Source organism: Pholcus phalangioides, unplaced genomic scaffold (assembly GCF_987345545.1).
Source record: "Pholcus phalangioides strain wild (caught in Gottingen) unplaced genomic scaffold, Ppha-v1.0 ptg000024l_1, whole genome shotgun sequence".
Lineage (NCBI taxonomy): Eukaryota > Metazoa > Arthropoda > Arachnida > Araneae > Pholcidae > Pholcus > Pholcus phalangioides.
Window position 1 is genome coordinate 24474941 of NW_028301616.1, and position 18124 is coordinate 24493064.

The window sequence follows — 18124 nt, forward strand, 5'->3', positions numbered from 1 at the left end:
TTAAGACCTTAAGTGGACCATAATATAATTTTATGTATCTCCATAATATCTTGCGGCACCCCTTAGAAAATATCATGGCACACCGGTTGGGAATCACTGATCTAGAGAGTGGGTAGGGGTATGGAATGGACCTAGAGACCACGCAGCATTGGAGTATGCGGGGAGGGGGGTAAACATTCCCACCTCAGCTGAGATTATGGTGTTATTTTGCAGGAAAAAATGTAACACACCCCCCTTCAAAAGAAAAGAAAATTTGAAACCTCCCCTTTCAGAAAATCCTGAGCATGCTTATGTATGCAAGAATGTGAATGATCGAAGATTGACCTATAGTGAGTAACCAGGGCTACTACTACTTAAACTTACATACACCTCATACACATTCCTCTACAGAATTTCTAACCAATCGGCAATATACAGGAATGAGTGTATGTGTTTCCCTAATGTATTTATGTTGTCCAGTTACACTTGTTTTGTGTTCGTACGGCCACTTGTCTTCCATTTTCTGAAGTAAAAATGGAAATGCTTGAATTTTAATGTAATGTCAGCATTGTGTTGTTGGTCTGAGTAACCAGGGCTGCAATTGGTGGAAAAACAGGTTGGTGTCTGGTGCTCTGGGTGCTAGAAAAACCTCACAAAAAAAGCCCATGAAATACTGATGTCATGTTTGAACACAATCTTTATTTATCCTCCTCTTGATTAAGCAATAATTTAAAATGTATCACTTGATTTGAACACCAGCAAGAGTAGATGCTTTGACTACACCTTTAGAGCCAACTTTTAAAGGAACCGACTTGTAAGTAGCAACACAGTCCCCGTCGGTTTTGAGATCGGGAGCGACTTGCTCAAAAATCTTCTTTTTCGGATTCAAAACAGTATCAGGAGCACCAAGGTACTCGCTGCAAGAAATTATATCCCCAGGCATCGAATCCTGGGGGGGATCTAACACTTCCACTTTGTCAGGTGTGGAAGCGCACATTACCATGCCTTCTGATGAGATTCCACGCATTTTAACTGGTTTCAGATTACACAGAACCATGACCAAACGATTCTGCATCTCTTCTAATGGCACAAACTTTACCAGACCAGACACGATGGTTCTTGGCTGCTCTTCGCCCACGTCTATCTTCTCGACGTATAAGCTGTCTGCATCAGGGTGCTTCTCTACCGAAACGATACGGCCAACGCGAAGATCTAATCTTCCGACATGAACATCTTTGGAAACGAGAGCCTCTTGCATAGCAATGGCAGACTTGGGTAGCTTGTCATCTGTCTTATCACTTTTCTTTGAGGCCGCTTTTTTGCTCTTTTTGGTGGGTTTTTCTTTTTCTTGGTTCTCAGATGTTTCGAGAGATATGCTCCGTTTTTCCTCTCCCTTCTCTAAAGGCTTAGAGACTATTTGTTCAGCGCAGCTGGTTGACGCTGAAGTGGGAAGAGGTATTTGCTGTATTCCTCTTCGAGTCTCCAGTTCTATCACCCTCACTTGCCATAACCGAAGCTCTTCCTTCAGGCGCTGGTTTTCAATTTTAAGAATTTCCACCTCTTCGGAAACAAGCTGTTGCCGACGACAGTCATCCAAATTGGATAGTTCATTTTTCAGGTATTCTATCAGTTTGGCAGCTTTCTCCTGGCGATCTTCAAAAACTTTCACTGCATCCTTGAACATTTTGCTTTTCTCGATCAGATATTGCTGCAAGAAGTATTGGAATGATATGAGAAAAGCCTTTTTCCATAATTAGTCAAAAATACATCATTTAAAATTATCACTAATGAGCAAAAACTATCTGAACTTCTCATTAAAGTATATGGGTGGATCCTAATGAAAATGAAATAGTTATAATTTGGTTTACACATGATATGTGCTGGTGGTTAAAAGAAAGTATCATTCAACAGACAATCTTTTTTTTTGTCTGCGGAATGTTTGCAAGTGAAGAAAATGTGTAATTATTTATTTTTTCAGTGGCAGAAAGAGTTGGAGTTTGAGAAGTGCATCAGTGAACAAAAGCAGTGTACGGTAAACATGCAATGTCATTGACTCATGTTTAGGATTGGCGCAAGGGTTTCCGCGGAGCACACTCACTTTCCTGCAGGAGTTTCTCTATAATGATGCCATGAACAGAACCGAAACACTCCCTTGCTAATGTCCCACCATTTGACCTGAAACAGCAGAAAACCTCGGCAGACCATAGTGTTTATTTTGAATGGAAAGTCTGCTTCAGGAAAGCAATGAGTAGTGAATTTATATTATTTTAATTTTTAACACATTTCAACATTTGAATTTTACTTGACTCCCTTAGATGATCTCAAGGGGGGGGGGGGGGGTGCTTGATTGCGGAAACACTAGTCTAAAGTGTGGTAACAAAAAGGTATACCATATTATTGTGAATGAACTGGGCCACTCCATAACACATTCTGACATCTACCAATTCATTATAAGAGGAGTGTTTATGGGGTGTAGGCCCAGAGCATGGCCTCCACAAAGAGGAGGCTGACAGGGCTTTAGCCCTGGGGCAGTTCATGATTTCATGATTTTTTGCTTTTTCACGCTACAAATTAACTGCAGAAGGGGCCTGTGAAAAGCCTGGCCGGGGGGTCCCACTCCAGGATGGCCATGGCCCAGGGTTAGCAAGGTTTTGCCATAGTGGAAAAACCATGGAAAAAACCACCCTCGGCAAAAATAGTTTTTACCATATTTTTGCCAGTGGTAAAAATTAAAAGAATTCAAAATTTTTTACTTTTATGAAGCAAGTTTTGAGAATATGTTTACTTCACAGCATGGACTGTAAAAACATTTTTTTTTTTAAATTTTATAGGGCTATCATGTGATTGAATGCTTTTATATTTAAAGTAATGCAAACGTTGAAACAACTTCAAACTAAACATATTATACAAGATATACAGAAGACTGGATGTTGTGAAGATATTTATTATTTGAGATGTTAATTTTTTTAAGGAAGGAAAAAATTAACATCTCAAATAATAAATATCTTCACAACATCCAGTCTTCTGTATATCTTGTATTAACAAGTGGAGAGCGACATTCTTGTCATAAACATATTATGAAAGACAAACAAAGCAGGGATGAAGATGTGTATTTTAGAAAGAAAATCCACCTGCCTCTGCTGACAATCGAACCTCCATTACCTTGCGAATCACCAGTGCCGTAACGATGCAGGTGCAACAGATGCACCAGCACAGGGCCCACTAGGTAAGGGGGCCCAAATGGGCCATAAGGGACCTAAATGCAAATTCTTGCATTTAGGAATGGCTTTTTATCAAATGAGAGGACACAGGAATGGCTTTTTACTGCACTGAGGATCACTGTGCTTCTATAACCTGCAGAGGTGTGCACATTTTCTTTCCAAAACTCATCATCGCTGCTTGGTTTTGGTCTTACATACTATATAGGATGCACAGATAACAGCAGTGGATCTCGGGTAAGTCATTCATGGTGCACGGGGTTGAATAGTTATCAAAATAAAAATATTAACTTTTTATACAGTCACCGTGCTCAAAAACCAAATTCGAAGGTTGTTGCACCCAATCTCTCCTGACGCCAACAAGTTGTTGTTTTTTTTGCTGTTCTTTCACAATTTTGAATTCAAATATCTCAGTTAAATATTGAACTTAGAAGCATGGTCTTTTTTTTGGCCTCAGGTGTAAAAAGTTTATTTTTTATTCCACTAACCAGGGTTTTCGACAGGACAAGTGGGATAAACTCTCTGAAAATTCCAGGTTTCGAAATGCTATGTGGAATCCTATAGATTTTTTTCGCACGATACTAATATGTTAAAAAAAACTAGCAGAATATAAAATTGTCTAAATCAAAAATCGTTCAAAGGTACCATTTGATTTTTATTTCTTTAAGTTAACTGTTTCACCAAATTGATGGCTTTAAGTTGGAAATCTGATAGTAAATTAATATCACTCACATAACTGTTTAAATATAAACACTGTTTTCATTTTTTTCTATTTTATTATATAAATGTTATATTTTTATTTAACATCTTACTTTTCATGTATGATTATGAAGCAAGTACTGTATTTAGAACAGTGTTTGTCCACAGCCCTGCCGAATCTGCCAGAACACTTTTCTTCAGAAAATACATTATATTGAAGATACCGAATATGCATAGTAAGTTACAATCATTGCATTATTGTGAAACTCAACGCAATTTTTTTTATTAGATAACATTATACCATCGATATTCATCTCATTATAATATTCAGAGATGCCATTGACGCATTAAGCATCAAATACCCGGAATTTCGGAAAAGGACGCATAAAAATTTTGTTCACGCGTTCTGGAGGAGTCAAATGCATCGTGCGGCGCGCGTTTTGCCATCTCTCCTGTTTTCTTTCGCTTCTCTTCAAACTGGAACATGCAGACGACAGAATAGCTGATGCCAAGGCCATGTACTATAATATAGCCGCCCTGATCTGATGTGCCATGCTAGGAAAACACAAACGCGTAGCGTAATTATGTAACACGTTTCTGCCGGCGCGAAATGGTCTAATTCGGTTCATGCTGTGCAAAAAACTTATTCCTAGGAAAACCCGGCTCAAGATGAGGGGTATCTAGTTGCTTCCCTGAATAAGGGGCCCGTGTACAGAAGTTTCAAATTTCGGATTTTTTTATTACCCTGTAGATTTTCCTCCCTTCTGATTATATACGGAAAATCACGGTACTTTCGCGGCTATCGGCCAGCATTCAAAAATCGCGTGTCTACGGCGTAAATTCGCTTTGTTCCTATAATCATGGCCCCCACAAGGGGTGGGCTGGCAAAGCTCCAGCCCTGGGGCCCAGGACGATTTCCATTATTTTTTGTTTTTTCATGCTGTAAATACATCATAAGAGGGAACGTGAAAGTCTGGTCCAGGGGCCCGCAAAAGATCCCAGCCTAGGGCCCTACTCCAGAATGTGGGGACCATGCCTACAATATTGCGAAAAAAATGTGAGTTTTTTCTTTTTTTTCAATTGTAAAGGTTTGGAACGGCCGTTCAAATTGTAAAATATTCCCGACATCGTGGAAAAAAACCGAATCTGTAAAAACTCGACCTTGAATATCCAGTTTTGTCATCTAGCTGCTATGCAGTCGTCACCGTTTCGCATCCCGAAAATCACGGGTGTGTACGCAGAATCGGCTTTTGGAGGGACACTACAATCAAATTCTTCACAGATAGTATAAAATAATTTTATATTCCAATATTTTAATTCTCTACAAAAATATTTTTAATGTTTGATCTCGGGAGGGGGGGAGGAAGAGACCCCTTATAACCTTCCCCCAAATTTTGCTTTTGTGAAAATCCGTGTTTGGAACTTATTGCGCAATGGTAATCGGCTAAAAATGTGATTTTCTAAAGATTTAAAATTTTGAGTTGGCTATTCCTTTGGAAAAAACTTCTGGTTGCCACGGCGATCACACAGACCTACAATACAAATATGCATACATTGAACTTCAAATGTATGCATTACCAGTTTTGAGAATAGATGTAGGGCTGTAACTGGGAGGGGCAGGCGGGCCTAGTGTCCTGCGCTATGGACTATAGGGGGCACCAAATTCACCCTTTATAACTACTGTTTCTACATTACATGGGTGTGCCAAAATGTGTACTTGCAGTAATCTAGAAAGTATCTAGTTGCGGCGCTAGATAGATGGCACCACCTACTGAACACAAAACATGCCAGATGCTGGGCACACACACATAAGCACACTTAAGTTTCTCCAACACAAATCTGACATAGCTTCCATATTCAGGTGTTAAAATATGTGACAGTTAAATGGTGACAGATCAGAATGGTGGACCATCAGGGAAGGAAAATAAAATCATTTTACCAGGAAAACCAAAGTATGAATAGGGAATCAGAAGATAAGTGTCTGAGAGAGAATCTAATTTGCTTTAAATTTGATCAGAAGATATTGAAAATACCAAGATATTTTTAACGAAATGTAAAATCAATCAGGAGGGAATTTATACATTGATTAATAGTAAATATATAAATGTGTGCCTTCAACTTTTTAATTAAAGTGGATCCTGCTTATAACGTTTTTCAAAAACCATCATAAAAAACGTTATAAATAGGAAAACACTTTAAATGGGAAATCTCAATGAGAATTGCTTATTGTTAGGACCACGAAAATAAGTTCATACATTCTAAATGGGAGAAACGTTATAAGCGGGATGAACTGTATATTTGTTTTAGATTTATTACATGTACGGAATTCCATACATTAAATTCTCAGTGCTAATGAACTTTTTGCAAGTTTTTCCGACTAGTAGACAATGAAGGTAAATGAACCTTTGGATAGAGCATGTTTTTAGAAATGAATTTTATACTTGATTCACAAATATGCCTTCTTCTCTTACCCGGAACATGACCCACCGCTCAGTCTCAACAAAGAAATATACGCAAGTGATCAAAAACCTGGGGCATACTGGAAGAAAATTCATAGAGATACCAGTGAATTATAAAGGGGGGGGGGCATAATTTTTTTCAAGATACATTTTTTTTGAGAGGGACCCACTTTCACTCAAAAAGGACCCGGATCTTTCAAATAACCTGGGTCCTTAGAGTCCAGTGGCATCTCCAATGTTCATTTAATACAAAAATTGTTTTATTTTGACTTTTCAAACGTTTTATTTTTAAGTGAATTTTGTATTCTGCATTCAGAATTTTTAATGTAAAAAATTAATTTTAAATAAAAAAAAATATCTGACGAAAATGAGGCTACTATGTAACACCTACCCATGACTAATAGAACAATTTCACAAACACGGATTACGCCTATATAATGGTAAAAAGACTTTAAGACTCAGAATGTTGTTTTTTTTTTTAATTTTAATTGTTGCTCTTATGAGGCTAGAAGCTAATATTTTACTGAATAAATGTGATGTTATATATATACAGTCTTATCACATGGTGGACAGCAGTCAGAAAAACATTTGAAGAAGGATTATCAAAAGACTAACACATTGCTTTTTTTATTTTTGTGTCCTGCAAGTTATGCACCCATTGAAAGAATATTTTAAAATTTTTAGTGATACAAACACTAAACTTAGAAATAACCTTGTCACAGATATATCATTCGATCATTTTTATCGCACCACGATCATTTTCTGCACACGAGGGCTAATTAGACCCGGACCTACAATTTATTGAAGATTTTTAAAAAAACGACAGCCTTTTTCTATACTCATCGAGAAGTTTGTGTGCTAACCCCTTGATGTAGGACTCCCTGCAGTAGCAATCTTTTTCTGTGGCCATGTCACTGTTTCTGTTGCACCCGTGTCAGGAAAGTCTCTGACAAGGACGAACCAGGTATTGAACTCGCGACACCTCTAAACATCCTTTGGTACTTTAGGCGAGTATTTTATCAACCTAGGCTACCGCGCCCACTACAGATAACACAGCTAAATTAGTTTTATGTGTTATCAAATTTTAAGAGGAGCAGCTCTGAGCTTGATTATAAATGATGTTCAATTATTACACAAGTTTAATTTCATTCTGTAATCATACCTATTGCATTTGCCTAATTTTCATGTAGCATTTTCATCCAATTCTTGTATATCTTTCATGTTTCAATAAATTTAATATTTAACCTCAAGACAGTTCAGTTTCCAAGTGCAATCTCATAGTTTGATAAATTGAGATATCAGTCGTACAACCCTTTACATATATTGTTTTGCATCTAAAATTTTTTTAATGTGATTTTACTCGCTGCTACTAAAGTCACTCTATTTAATAACATTGTCGAGTAAACTACCGCTCACTCAGCTGGTGCAAATAAGCTGAAAGGTGGGCTACAAGCCATCATTTTAGTTATCTCCCAACATGGGTGTGACAAATTTTTTTTCTCTCACTTTGGCTTGCAACAAAAGAGAAAGACAATATGCAAAGGGAAGGGGAAAAAATCAGTTGCTCACTCATCTAGTGAGCGATTTAACTATAGTCCTGTGTGATTGAAATTTGCTGTCCTAGTTGAAACTGGTTTGCTCGCCAGCTATTTTACACCTTAGAAAATATCTACTAAGCTCGCCCAATGCAATTGAGCCTTCGTGTAAAACACTGTTTGAGCACAAACTGATTCATAGGCATTTTTAATCAGGTAGATCATCCCCCCCCCCTACCTCAAGAAATCACTTTGCCCGGGGGGCATAACGCTTGTGAGATGACCCTATTCAAACCACAAGTGGTCCCTGGGCAAAGCAGGAAGTTAGGGCCCTCTAGTGATAAGGGTCCACAAATATAGAAAAACAATCACATTTAGAAGATTACACGATTCACGTGACTGGGCTAAACAGCTTAATTTTTGAATTTAATATTCATTGGCAAATTTGAATTTCGAAAAAAATTCTCACTTTTTCCTCGAACTCCGGAGGTTTTATTTTGTCACAGGCATTCAAAGCACGGCAAAGTCTGAGCGCAGACCGGCGGAGAATATTCATTTACGTCACGCCAGCAGACAAGGATGAAGAGAGATTGGTACGGCCTTGACAACGGAAATTCACTGTATTTATTTATTTTTTTTAAAAAATTCATGCAAATTTCAAATTATAAAAAGTGAAGTTTCATAATGTTCATGTTTTTTTAATGTTATAATTAATTTCATTTTATATGTTTTGTCAATTTTTAAAAAAAAAATTTATCAATATTTTTGTATCTCAAGTTTCATGCCTTTCAGTAAAAAAAATGCGGATCTAGTTCGATATTACTTTATGAGTAAATCTCAAATTTGGCCACTTTTTTGATTTATTAATAATTTTGCAAAGATTTTATTTTACGTCGATATGATTTGGAAGATGGTGTGACCATGTAGTTAGAGACGTCCTTCCTTTTTATAATAAAACACTGTGTAACCTCGTCCGTGTGAAAAGACTGCGCTGCCGCTCTTTTAGGATTCGAATAAGCGTAAATTATTGTTTGTTGTCCGGCTTTTAATTCGTTCTACTCCCATCAAAACCACTTCGCCGTTGGTAATTATCACCGCAATAGCCAATCCTTGACTTTGAAATTCTTATCCCTTTGTGTGAATTTTTCTTGCGTTCCCAAATAGCCAATCCATCATGTCCTCCGACAATGCCAACAAATCGCGCTTACAGCACTTCAAAAACAGGGGAAAAGACCAGGAAGAAATGCGCAGGAGGCGCAACGAGGTGACCTTTGAACTGCGCAAAAACAAGCGGGACGAAACGCTGCTGAAAAGGAGGAACGTCATCCAGGGCGACGTGCTGGAAGATGAGGAAGGCGACAACATCCTCATCCAGGTCAAGCTGAACAGGATCCTGGAGCATGCTGCCAGCACAGACCCGACCGTGCAGCTCTCAGCTGTCCAGGCCGCGAGGAAGCTGCTGTCGAGCGACAGGAATCCGCCTATCGACGACCTGATCAACTGTGGTATACTGCCCGTCCTCGTGGCATGTCTCCAGAAGCACGATCACCCCTCCCTACAGTTCGAAGCAGCCTGGGCCCTCACCAACATAGCATCTGGCACCTCGCAACAGACGCAAGCGGTTGTCAATGCGGGTGCTGTGCCGCTGTTTCTCGAGCTTTTGCAATCTCAGTTCCAGAATGTTTGTGAGCAAGCCGTCTGGGCATTGGGCAACATCATTGGTGACGGTCCTGAGTTCAGAGACTATGCTATAAAGCTTGGCGTCGTGCCACCCCTCCTCTCTTTCATAAAAGCAGACACACCCCTGTCGTTTTTACGAAACGTGACATGGGTCATCGTCAACCTGTGTCGAAACAAAGAACCGCCCCCGCCCATGGAGACGATTGCCCAGATCCTACCAGCTCTGTGCATCCTCATCCACCACACCGATATAAGCGTGTTGGTTGACACAGTCTGGGCGCTGTCTTATCTGACAGATGGAGGCAACGACCTGATACAGATGGTCATAGATGCCAATGTCGTCCCGAATCTGGTCCCGCTGCTGAGCCATAAGGAGGTGAAGGTTCAGACAGCCGCTCTGAGGGCCGTTGGTAACATTGTGACTGGTAACGACGAACAGACCCAAGTTGTACTCAACCACGGTGCGCTATGCCATTTTCAGTCGCTGCTAACGCATCCGAAAGAGAAAATCAATAAAGAAGCAGTTTGGTTCTTGAGTAACATAACCGCCGGAAACCAGCAGCAGGTTCAGGCAGTCATAGACACAGGCCTCATACCCATGATCATCTATCACTTAGGCCGCAGCGAATTCCACACGCAGAAAGAAGCAGCGTGGGCGATCAGCAACCTAACTGTGAGCGGCACGAAGGCACAGGTGTCATACCTGGTGAGCCAGGGTGTGGTGCCACCTCTATGCAACCTGCTCAACGTTCATGACCCGCAAGTCCTCCAGGTGATCTTGGATGCGCTGCACAACATCCTGAAATTGGCAGGATCTCAGTACCAGGCTATCGCCAGCGAAATAGAAGAGTGCGGGGGACTGGACAAAATCGAAAATCTGCAAAACCATGAGAACGAAGAGATATACAAGCTGGCTTTCCTCATTATCGATCAGTACTTTTCCGAAGACCAAAACGACGAAGATCCGAGCTTGATGCCCTCATCGTCCGAGCAGGGCTATGATTTTGATCCGAACGTCGCACCTAGTGGCGATTTCAAGTTCTAAAAAAATATATACGATGACTGTTTCTTTCTCCTGTACAATGCAAGCAGCATAAATTTTTTGTTTTACTTTTTAATTATACTTAAAGTGCATGCTGTATATGATATATAAGACATTAAAGTCAGAGTTTCGATTTGCATCACAATCGGAATCTTGCCTGATTTCACTTAGGAAATTTCTGCTTCTAATCAGTTGAAATCCAAAGTCTGTTATTTATCTCGACATGTGTTATTGCATATGAAATAATACATAAAAGCGCCGTTTACGAAATACAAAAATTCACATTTTCACTTAAAATGGTGAATATCATAAAGTGTTATCGGTTTTTGGGATCGGTATCTCCCGATAATGGTTTGTATATTGTTGGAATATTTTTCGGTGATGTCACGTGCGGAGGATGTTTTTCATGGAATATTGTGAATTTTCTGCTGGACAAAATTTCAAAGTGGAAATAATTTCCCGTAGAGGCAAATTATATTTGTTAAAATGGACATTTTTGACTAGGTTGTTGAAATATTTTTTATTGAATTTATGATGGTCTTGTAAATTATTCGTTTTTATTATTATTTTTAACGAAATCGTAAGTGAAACCTTATCCAGTTTTTCTTTTTTCTTCATAATTATTAAATGATCGACTTTCCGGCTCGGGAGCTTGTCTGAATTAAAGAGTTGTAAGCTGTTACATTTAAAATAAACTTACCTACCTTGATCCTACGTGTAATTAATTTGTCAAACTCTTATACCATGAATACCTGTTATTGCAGACCTTCAATTGATATATATATATTTTTTTTTTTTTTTTGCACTCACTAAGCCGGGACTTGAATTTCTGGCTGCCCATGGAGGATAGCCCAAGAATTCTTGTTGGCCCTTCTAAAATTCTCCACGCCTGATTCCCTCAAAGCAGAATATGCCAAAAACTGATGTACGCTGCAGAACAATCGGTGCTTTTGCAGAACTATTTCGAGAGAAGTGTGTTTTTAAAATTCTATTGTGGGAATTTCCAGTCACCTGAGGGCTCGTTGCAGAACAGTGCAAAACATTCTGCTTTGGGGGAGGCGTGATTATTAAATTATATGTTATGTTTCCCACAACATGGAAAGAAGCTGCAGGGTCCTAGAAAAATCGTAGAAGAAAAAAATTTATTTTTGATTATTTTTTGGCTTGATATGTATAAAATTATATAAGTTGGCTGTTATTTTGTGTGTCAATTGTAGCAAGCGCCTTTCTGTGACTGTTTGATGGAAGGAAAAGGAAATGAGTCATTACCAGGAAAGGAGATGAACAGTAAGCTCTCTTCCCCTTTAAAAGTAAATTATTCAGTATTATAGCAATGTCTTTGAGTTGAATTTTGTGTGTTGTATAGTTATTTTTTGTCACTATGTAGATTCAACATCTCTTTCAGATAATCCTTTTAATTCTGCTTTTAACAAATTGGCAATTTGTAGCATTATATATATATATATATATATATATATATATATTTATTTATTTATTTATTTATTTATTTATTTGTTAACAACCACATTAACTTGAATTAAAATCAGCTGTCTTTGGCTGCGATGCAAAGCTTCAAACACTTTGTAAAATTTTGAGCTTCGCTGCAGACTTCATTAAAAAGTTTATCCCATTCCCAACCCAGAGATTTTTTTTCTGTAATGCCAAATTTGGTAGCTTTTAGCACAAGCTCGAGCCCATCATTTGGGGGGATCTTTGCCCCCCTGGCTTTTGAAAATGCACTAAAAATAATATATATACACACATACATTGAGTACATGATCTTTGCTCCCCCTTTCCTTGAAAAAGTTGAAATGACGGCCCTGCACAAGCTCTGTTCTTTAAAATGGACCACATGCTGTGATCTGATTGGCTTGAGATCGGGGGAGTGTGGTGGTCATTCAGCAGATGTGATTTAATCAGGAAACAGCCTTAACCACTGCTGGATACATTATGCTCTGTGTGCGCTGAATCCTGTTGGAATGTCCAAATGTCTTCTCCAAAATACTTTTGACGCCATGGAGGCACAGCGGCTTCCATAATATTTTTATGGTAAACATGATCGATTTTTGCCTTTTTTCTCACAAAAACAAGAGGTGCCCGTCCATTGGAACAACAAAACATTATACCAAATCATAATGGATTGAGAGTTTTGACATCATTGAACAATGACATGATCCTGGAATATCTGAGGATCAGTATCTATTGTTTTGATGATTTTGCACTTGTTCAGTTGTTAAGAGCTTTTCTGTTACCAGCAGCCTGACGTGGCAGTAGATGACATCTTTTTTTAGCCGTACTCACTTATTTTCATTGGTAAGTCATTGACACTTTAAGAATTGGTAGGTTCTCAGTCCGAGTTCCTGTTTTGCTATCAAACACAGATTCTCAGTTATTGCCAGTTTTATGGACGATATTTCTCATCGAGACTCTTGCATTCTAAATGGCACCTTTTTTATGAACTGAGACTGTTCCTAGTTTTGTTGACAGTGCTTTTTCTTTCTAAATCTGGATGGTCACTTTCATGATCTGGCTCCTTAATTGCCTTTGAGACAATTGAACGAATAATACCAAGGGATTTTGCAACGTCACAATTGTTTGCCCTTCGGATACAATGCAATGATTGTGATACTGTTATTTGGTATTTTTTTCCTCGTGAAAAGTGAAATACATAAAATATTGAAATCACAAACTATGTAGGCCTACTTAAGAATGTGTTCTCTAACATTAAAACAACACATAAGAAAATTAACCAAACTTTCATTAGTTAAGAGCGTTAGGAAATTAGTATACACATATGTTTTGGTCATTTTGTAGTTAGTACACAGTAGTAATGCTTTAGGTTAATTTGAAATCGAAGCCGTCTTGTAAAATTTTGTGATACCCCCCCCCCAAACTTCGAGAGCCATGGGGGGGGGGAAAGAAAGTATGGATCCTGTGCAGCCTTCTCTTCTACCCCCAAGATGATCAAAATTAAATCATATGTATGATATAAATATATAAAGGTTTTTTTCTCCAGTTACTTTCAGTATGATTAATTAGGAAGTTATTTTGCAAAAACTGTAATATAAAAATTAGGTGAATATAATGCATTTAATGAAACAAATAATGCAGATTAATTAGCCATGATTTACGATGTTCAGGGTGATTATAACTAAGGTTGATTTCAAAACACTAAAAAAGGAATGATTGTCAGAAAGACTTGAAAATTGACATGAATATTCCTGAAGAAATGGAATTTTATTTGGTAAAGGGGAAAAAATTATTAAAAATGTAAAATTAATGACATCATCTAACATGTGGGAAATTTGCTCGCAGAATGGAAACAATAGCCAGTCATGGCAAAATGATAACTTAATTATAGCATTGCATGATTTCATAATTCTGACCAGTACTTATTGTATAGTTTTGGAATCAAAACTCTTTAATTACAATTTCCTTGTATATAGCTGATTATTTTTCATAAATCTGTTACTACTATACAGTAGGACCTTGATTAACTGGGCTTAACAGGGTGAAAGTATAAAAAAAATAAATATATTGAATGTTATGACTGGGGGATGTGCTACTTATGGGAAAAAAATTAAAATGTCTGTGAGGTAATGTAACTACTAGTACACTAGTCTTCCTCCTTTAAGGACAGCTGGTGTCTTTATTGGATTACAGGACCACCTGCGCCTAGCATGATGGTGTCACTAATGTTGCTGCTTTGTGAAGGCAAAAAGAAACCCTGTGAGATAATACATCAAATAGATTTAGATGTGTGACACAATCCTTATTCATGAATTTGCTAAAGATATATAGAGCATCAGAATGTAGCCAAAGGTTAGAAAATGTGGTAAGAATGATAAATTTTGGCTTCTGTATATAACTTTAAAAACTTTAAATAGCTAAGATATTTCATATGAAAAAAATATATATATTCTGGCCACTTTTATGAGACTTTTTGAAAAAAAACCACTTATACCATCAGAATGTACCTGAAGAATATAAATTGTAAAAATTAAAAAAATTTAGGCTAATAATGAACCAATATGATATTTTTCAAGGAAAAATTGATAGTTAGGCCACTTTCATTTGATTTTTTGAAAAAACCAAACTGGTTTTTTAAAAAAACCATTTGGTTAAAACCAAGGTTTAGTTTAAACCAAACAATGCTGGTTTTGTGAAATGTTTTCTAAACATAAATTTTAAATTAATTCTTTTACCAATTTTTGGAATATATTTCTTCATTTTTAAAAAAAAAATCATTTCTATTCATTTCTGTAACTATGTAAGCTTTTTCATTGGCGGGCCACTGCAAGAAACTTCGAAGGCCACACCTGACTCGTGGGCCATGTGTTGAAGGTCCCTGGTTTAAAGCTTCCAAAGAACATGTTATCCATGAAAGGATAAGGTGAAGGAAGGAAAAAAAGTCCGTCATTGAAACTATTCTAAAAAAAACAACAGCAAAGCAAGTTTTGGAACACATAATAGAAAACTGAAATGCATGAAAATATATATGATTTGATAGTAGAAACCACAAGAAATCCAAAATCATTTTCTGTAAATAACCCATTCTCAAATTGCTCCTACTAAGAATAAAATTGCCCCTCCCCTAAAAAATGGAATTGCCCATATTAGGAACCAGGGGCTTAGGAGTGAAGGTAGTTCAAAAATATCCTCTGGCTGCTGTGAATGAGAATATAATTTTTAGGAAACCTGAAAATGGCACACTGAAGACTATGGGTTTAAGATGGAAAGACAAGAAGACTGTTTTGATTTCACTGTTACTCCTGGTAACAATTTAACTACCAAGATGCTTTTTTGGCAGATATCGCCAAATTATTTGATACATTAGGCTTGTGCTTTGTCCTGTTCTAGTGCAAGCAAAGATTTTTTTTTAAGATAAACTGGGACAGTGAATTGCTGTCTCTGCAAACTTGACAAAATTCTGAGAAGCATTAATATATGCCAGGCGGTACGTTAGGCACATATATGGTTTAGCTGCCTGTGGGCTAAATTAATTTTGCTACCCTTCTAATTATTCTAGTCTAATTTTCTTGACTAACCTTTTCTCAGATTCGACACCCTGTGCTGTAGCCTCTTGACCTCTTCCTCCTTCCACTCTTGCAAGTGCACCTGCAAAGTCACACTTTTAGTCACTCACTCTGTAGGTCACTTGTCTGGTCATTCACATGCTTGCTCACGCTCTAAGCAGGGCCGTAACTACAGGGGAGCAGGCGGATCTCATGCCCCGGGCGCTAGACCCGAGGGGGAGCAAATTTCGTTCTGAAACCTCTCCTTCAACATTACAAGGGAGCGTCAAAATGCGCGCTTGCCCCGGGTGACCAAGCATCTAGTTGCGGCCCTGGCTCTAAGTCGCTCTTTTGGTCACTCACTGACCTAGTCCCTTGCTGTCTGAGCAGAGACGGATTTATCGACAGCTATACAAATTTCACCGCCCTTGTCTCATGCCAGGCAGTATGTTAGACCCGATGCATAGAGACGCATATATGGTTGTGCCTCTAAGGCAGCGGTTCTCAACCTTTTTTGACCCACGGAGCCTTTTCCGGTATGTAATTTCTATGGCGGAGCCCCGGACGCCTATTTTTTTATTTATTCATCAAAGTTTCTGACTTATTTTTATTCAAAAATATTAATAATTAGTTTTTTTCAAATTTACTGGGTTTTTTATTTTCCTCGAGCGGCCGCGGAGCCCCTGTGAGTTCACACGGAGCCCTAGGAGCACCGGTTGAGAAACCGCTGCTCTAAGGCAACGAGGAAGGAAAGGGGACGAGCAGTAAGCTCTCCCTTTAAAAGTAAATTATTTCGTATTACAGGAATATGTGTATAAGTTTAGTTTAATTTTGTATGTTGAATCGCATTAGTGCACAGTACTAGCGCTTTAGGTTAATTTTAAATTAGTTACTGCTCACAGGGTTCCTGAGAAATTTGGTTGTTTCACATACTTTATATATATATATATATATATATACACACACACACACACACAGGGTGTTCTGTTAATGGACCGACAAATGGAGTGGGTTGTTAGTAGGCATCAAGAGGAACAAAATTTGCAATGGAACATGGTGTCGCAAACTCACGTTGAGAAGGCTAAGGACCAGTGGGCATCGGGCATCACTCAGGTAAAGGAGTGGTGCAACCACTCCAAAGATGGTTGCACATCAGTAGAGAGTGAATTATTGTGTGGGTTCGTTCGATTATCCCGTATTTTACACTCACCTATTTTTCCCATATAATTCAGCTCGAGAGCAGTGCCGTCTTAAGGCATGGGCCCACCCGAGCACGACCTGGGGGGCCTCAAGAGAAAAGGAACCTCACAGAAATTAGATCTGTTTGAAATTTCCGAGAATTTGCCTCGTAGGCCCTCAGAAAGATCACTTGGCCCGGGGGCCCATGATGCTCTTAAGACGGCCCTGCTTGAGAGGGATGACCAGTGGTGTCGGAGCCGTGGGTGCTCCACAATACTTCATAGCACGGGGTAGAGCACCCACAGAATTGATTGAGAAATACAAATCTATACATAGATTTCTCATTTTTTTTAGCAAATATGAAAAGAAAAACTGCCTGTTTCCCTCCTATGCGTCTTGAATCTTGCTGGAGCCTCTGGTTTCAAAACACATTGATATGGCCTGCACAGGCCCATAAAAGAGGGTCCATCCTTCTTTCTCACAATTTTTTCTTGTGTCAAAGTTTCCCGCTCCCAGTAGCGGATACTCCCCGTTAGCGGACAAAATTTTTGGTCCTATGGTTGTCCGCTACCGGGTGGTTCTACTGTAGTTTATTTTGAGAAATAATATACATTACATTATATTTTCTTATATTCCATCTGGATCATATGAATTCGTTTATAGAATGTCTGGTAATGGGGAGAGTTTCGTTCACCCTTCGAAATCTGAGAAATGACTGACATTTCTGGAACAACATGGCTAAGTGTATTAATAGTGTATTAATGTTTCGGGGAGGGAAAGAGTTCTCCATGGCAGAATAAATATATTGTCACTTTTGAATCCCCAACCCGAAACAGGCAGTTTCGCCCGTCCATAACACATTTTTGGCTATGGCCGGCAACCACTGTGCTGCCAGTGGGATTCGAGGTTCGAAGATGAAGGTCATGATGCGAGTCCATCACAATGCTCATACTACCACACAGCAACAAAATTTATCCACGGTGGTTGGAAGGATCTCTATGATGGCCCTGATTGTGAGTCTGATGGAATCGGGAAAGGGTGGAAAAATCCAGAAAACGATCTCACACACAAAAACTACGAGGGTGTGACATGTATGGGAGGGGGGGTATACGTCTTTTCCTGCAAGATAATTCTACAATCTCTGCTCAAAAGGGGTTAGAACCCAAACCTCAACCACCTTTGCGTACACCAATGGTGACATGCTAAAATCAGTAAAAGTTATGATCACATATATAGCAAGGGTGCCCAACTTCTCCCTCTCTTTATTCGAAGGCCAACATGATGGTCCGACGCAGTATCGCGGGCCGCGCGTGGGACA

The 18124-nt window shown here is 38.7% G+C and overlaps 1 protein-coding gene and 1 pseudogene across 2 annotated transcripts; one reads left to right on the forward strand and one right to left on the reverse strand.

The window, feature by feature from the left end:
- Positions 1–658: 658 nt before the first annotated feature.
- Positions 659–8479, reverse strand: AIMP1 (aaRS-interacting multifunctional protein 1). Its single transcript, XM_089251057.1, has 2 exons — positions 8360–8479; positions 659–1687 (listed from the first exon to the last, which is right to left on the reverse strand). Exons 1-2 carry the CDS (start codon positions 8444–8446, stop codon positions 719–721), a joined length of 1056 nt encoding a protein of 351 aa, XP_089107183.1. The 5' UTR covers positions 8447–8479; the 3' UTR covers positions 659–718.
- Positions 8480–8818: 339 nt separating this feature from the next.
- On the forward strand, positions 8819–11321 carry LOC149069059 (importin subunit alpha-4 pseudogene; annotated as a pseudogene). The gene has a single exon (XR_016195119.1). The product of XR_016195119.1 is annotated as an importin subunit alpha-4 pseudogene (transcript).
- Positions 11322–18124: the final 6803 nt, after the last annotated feature.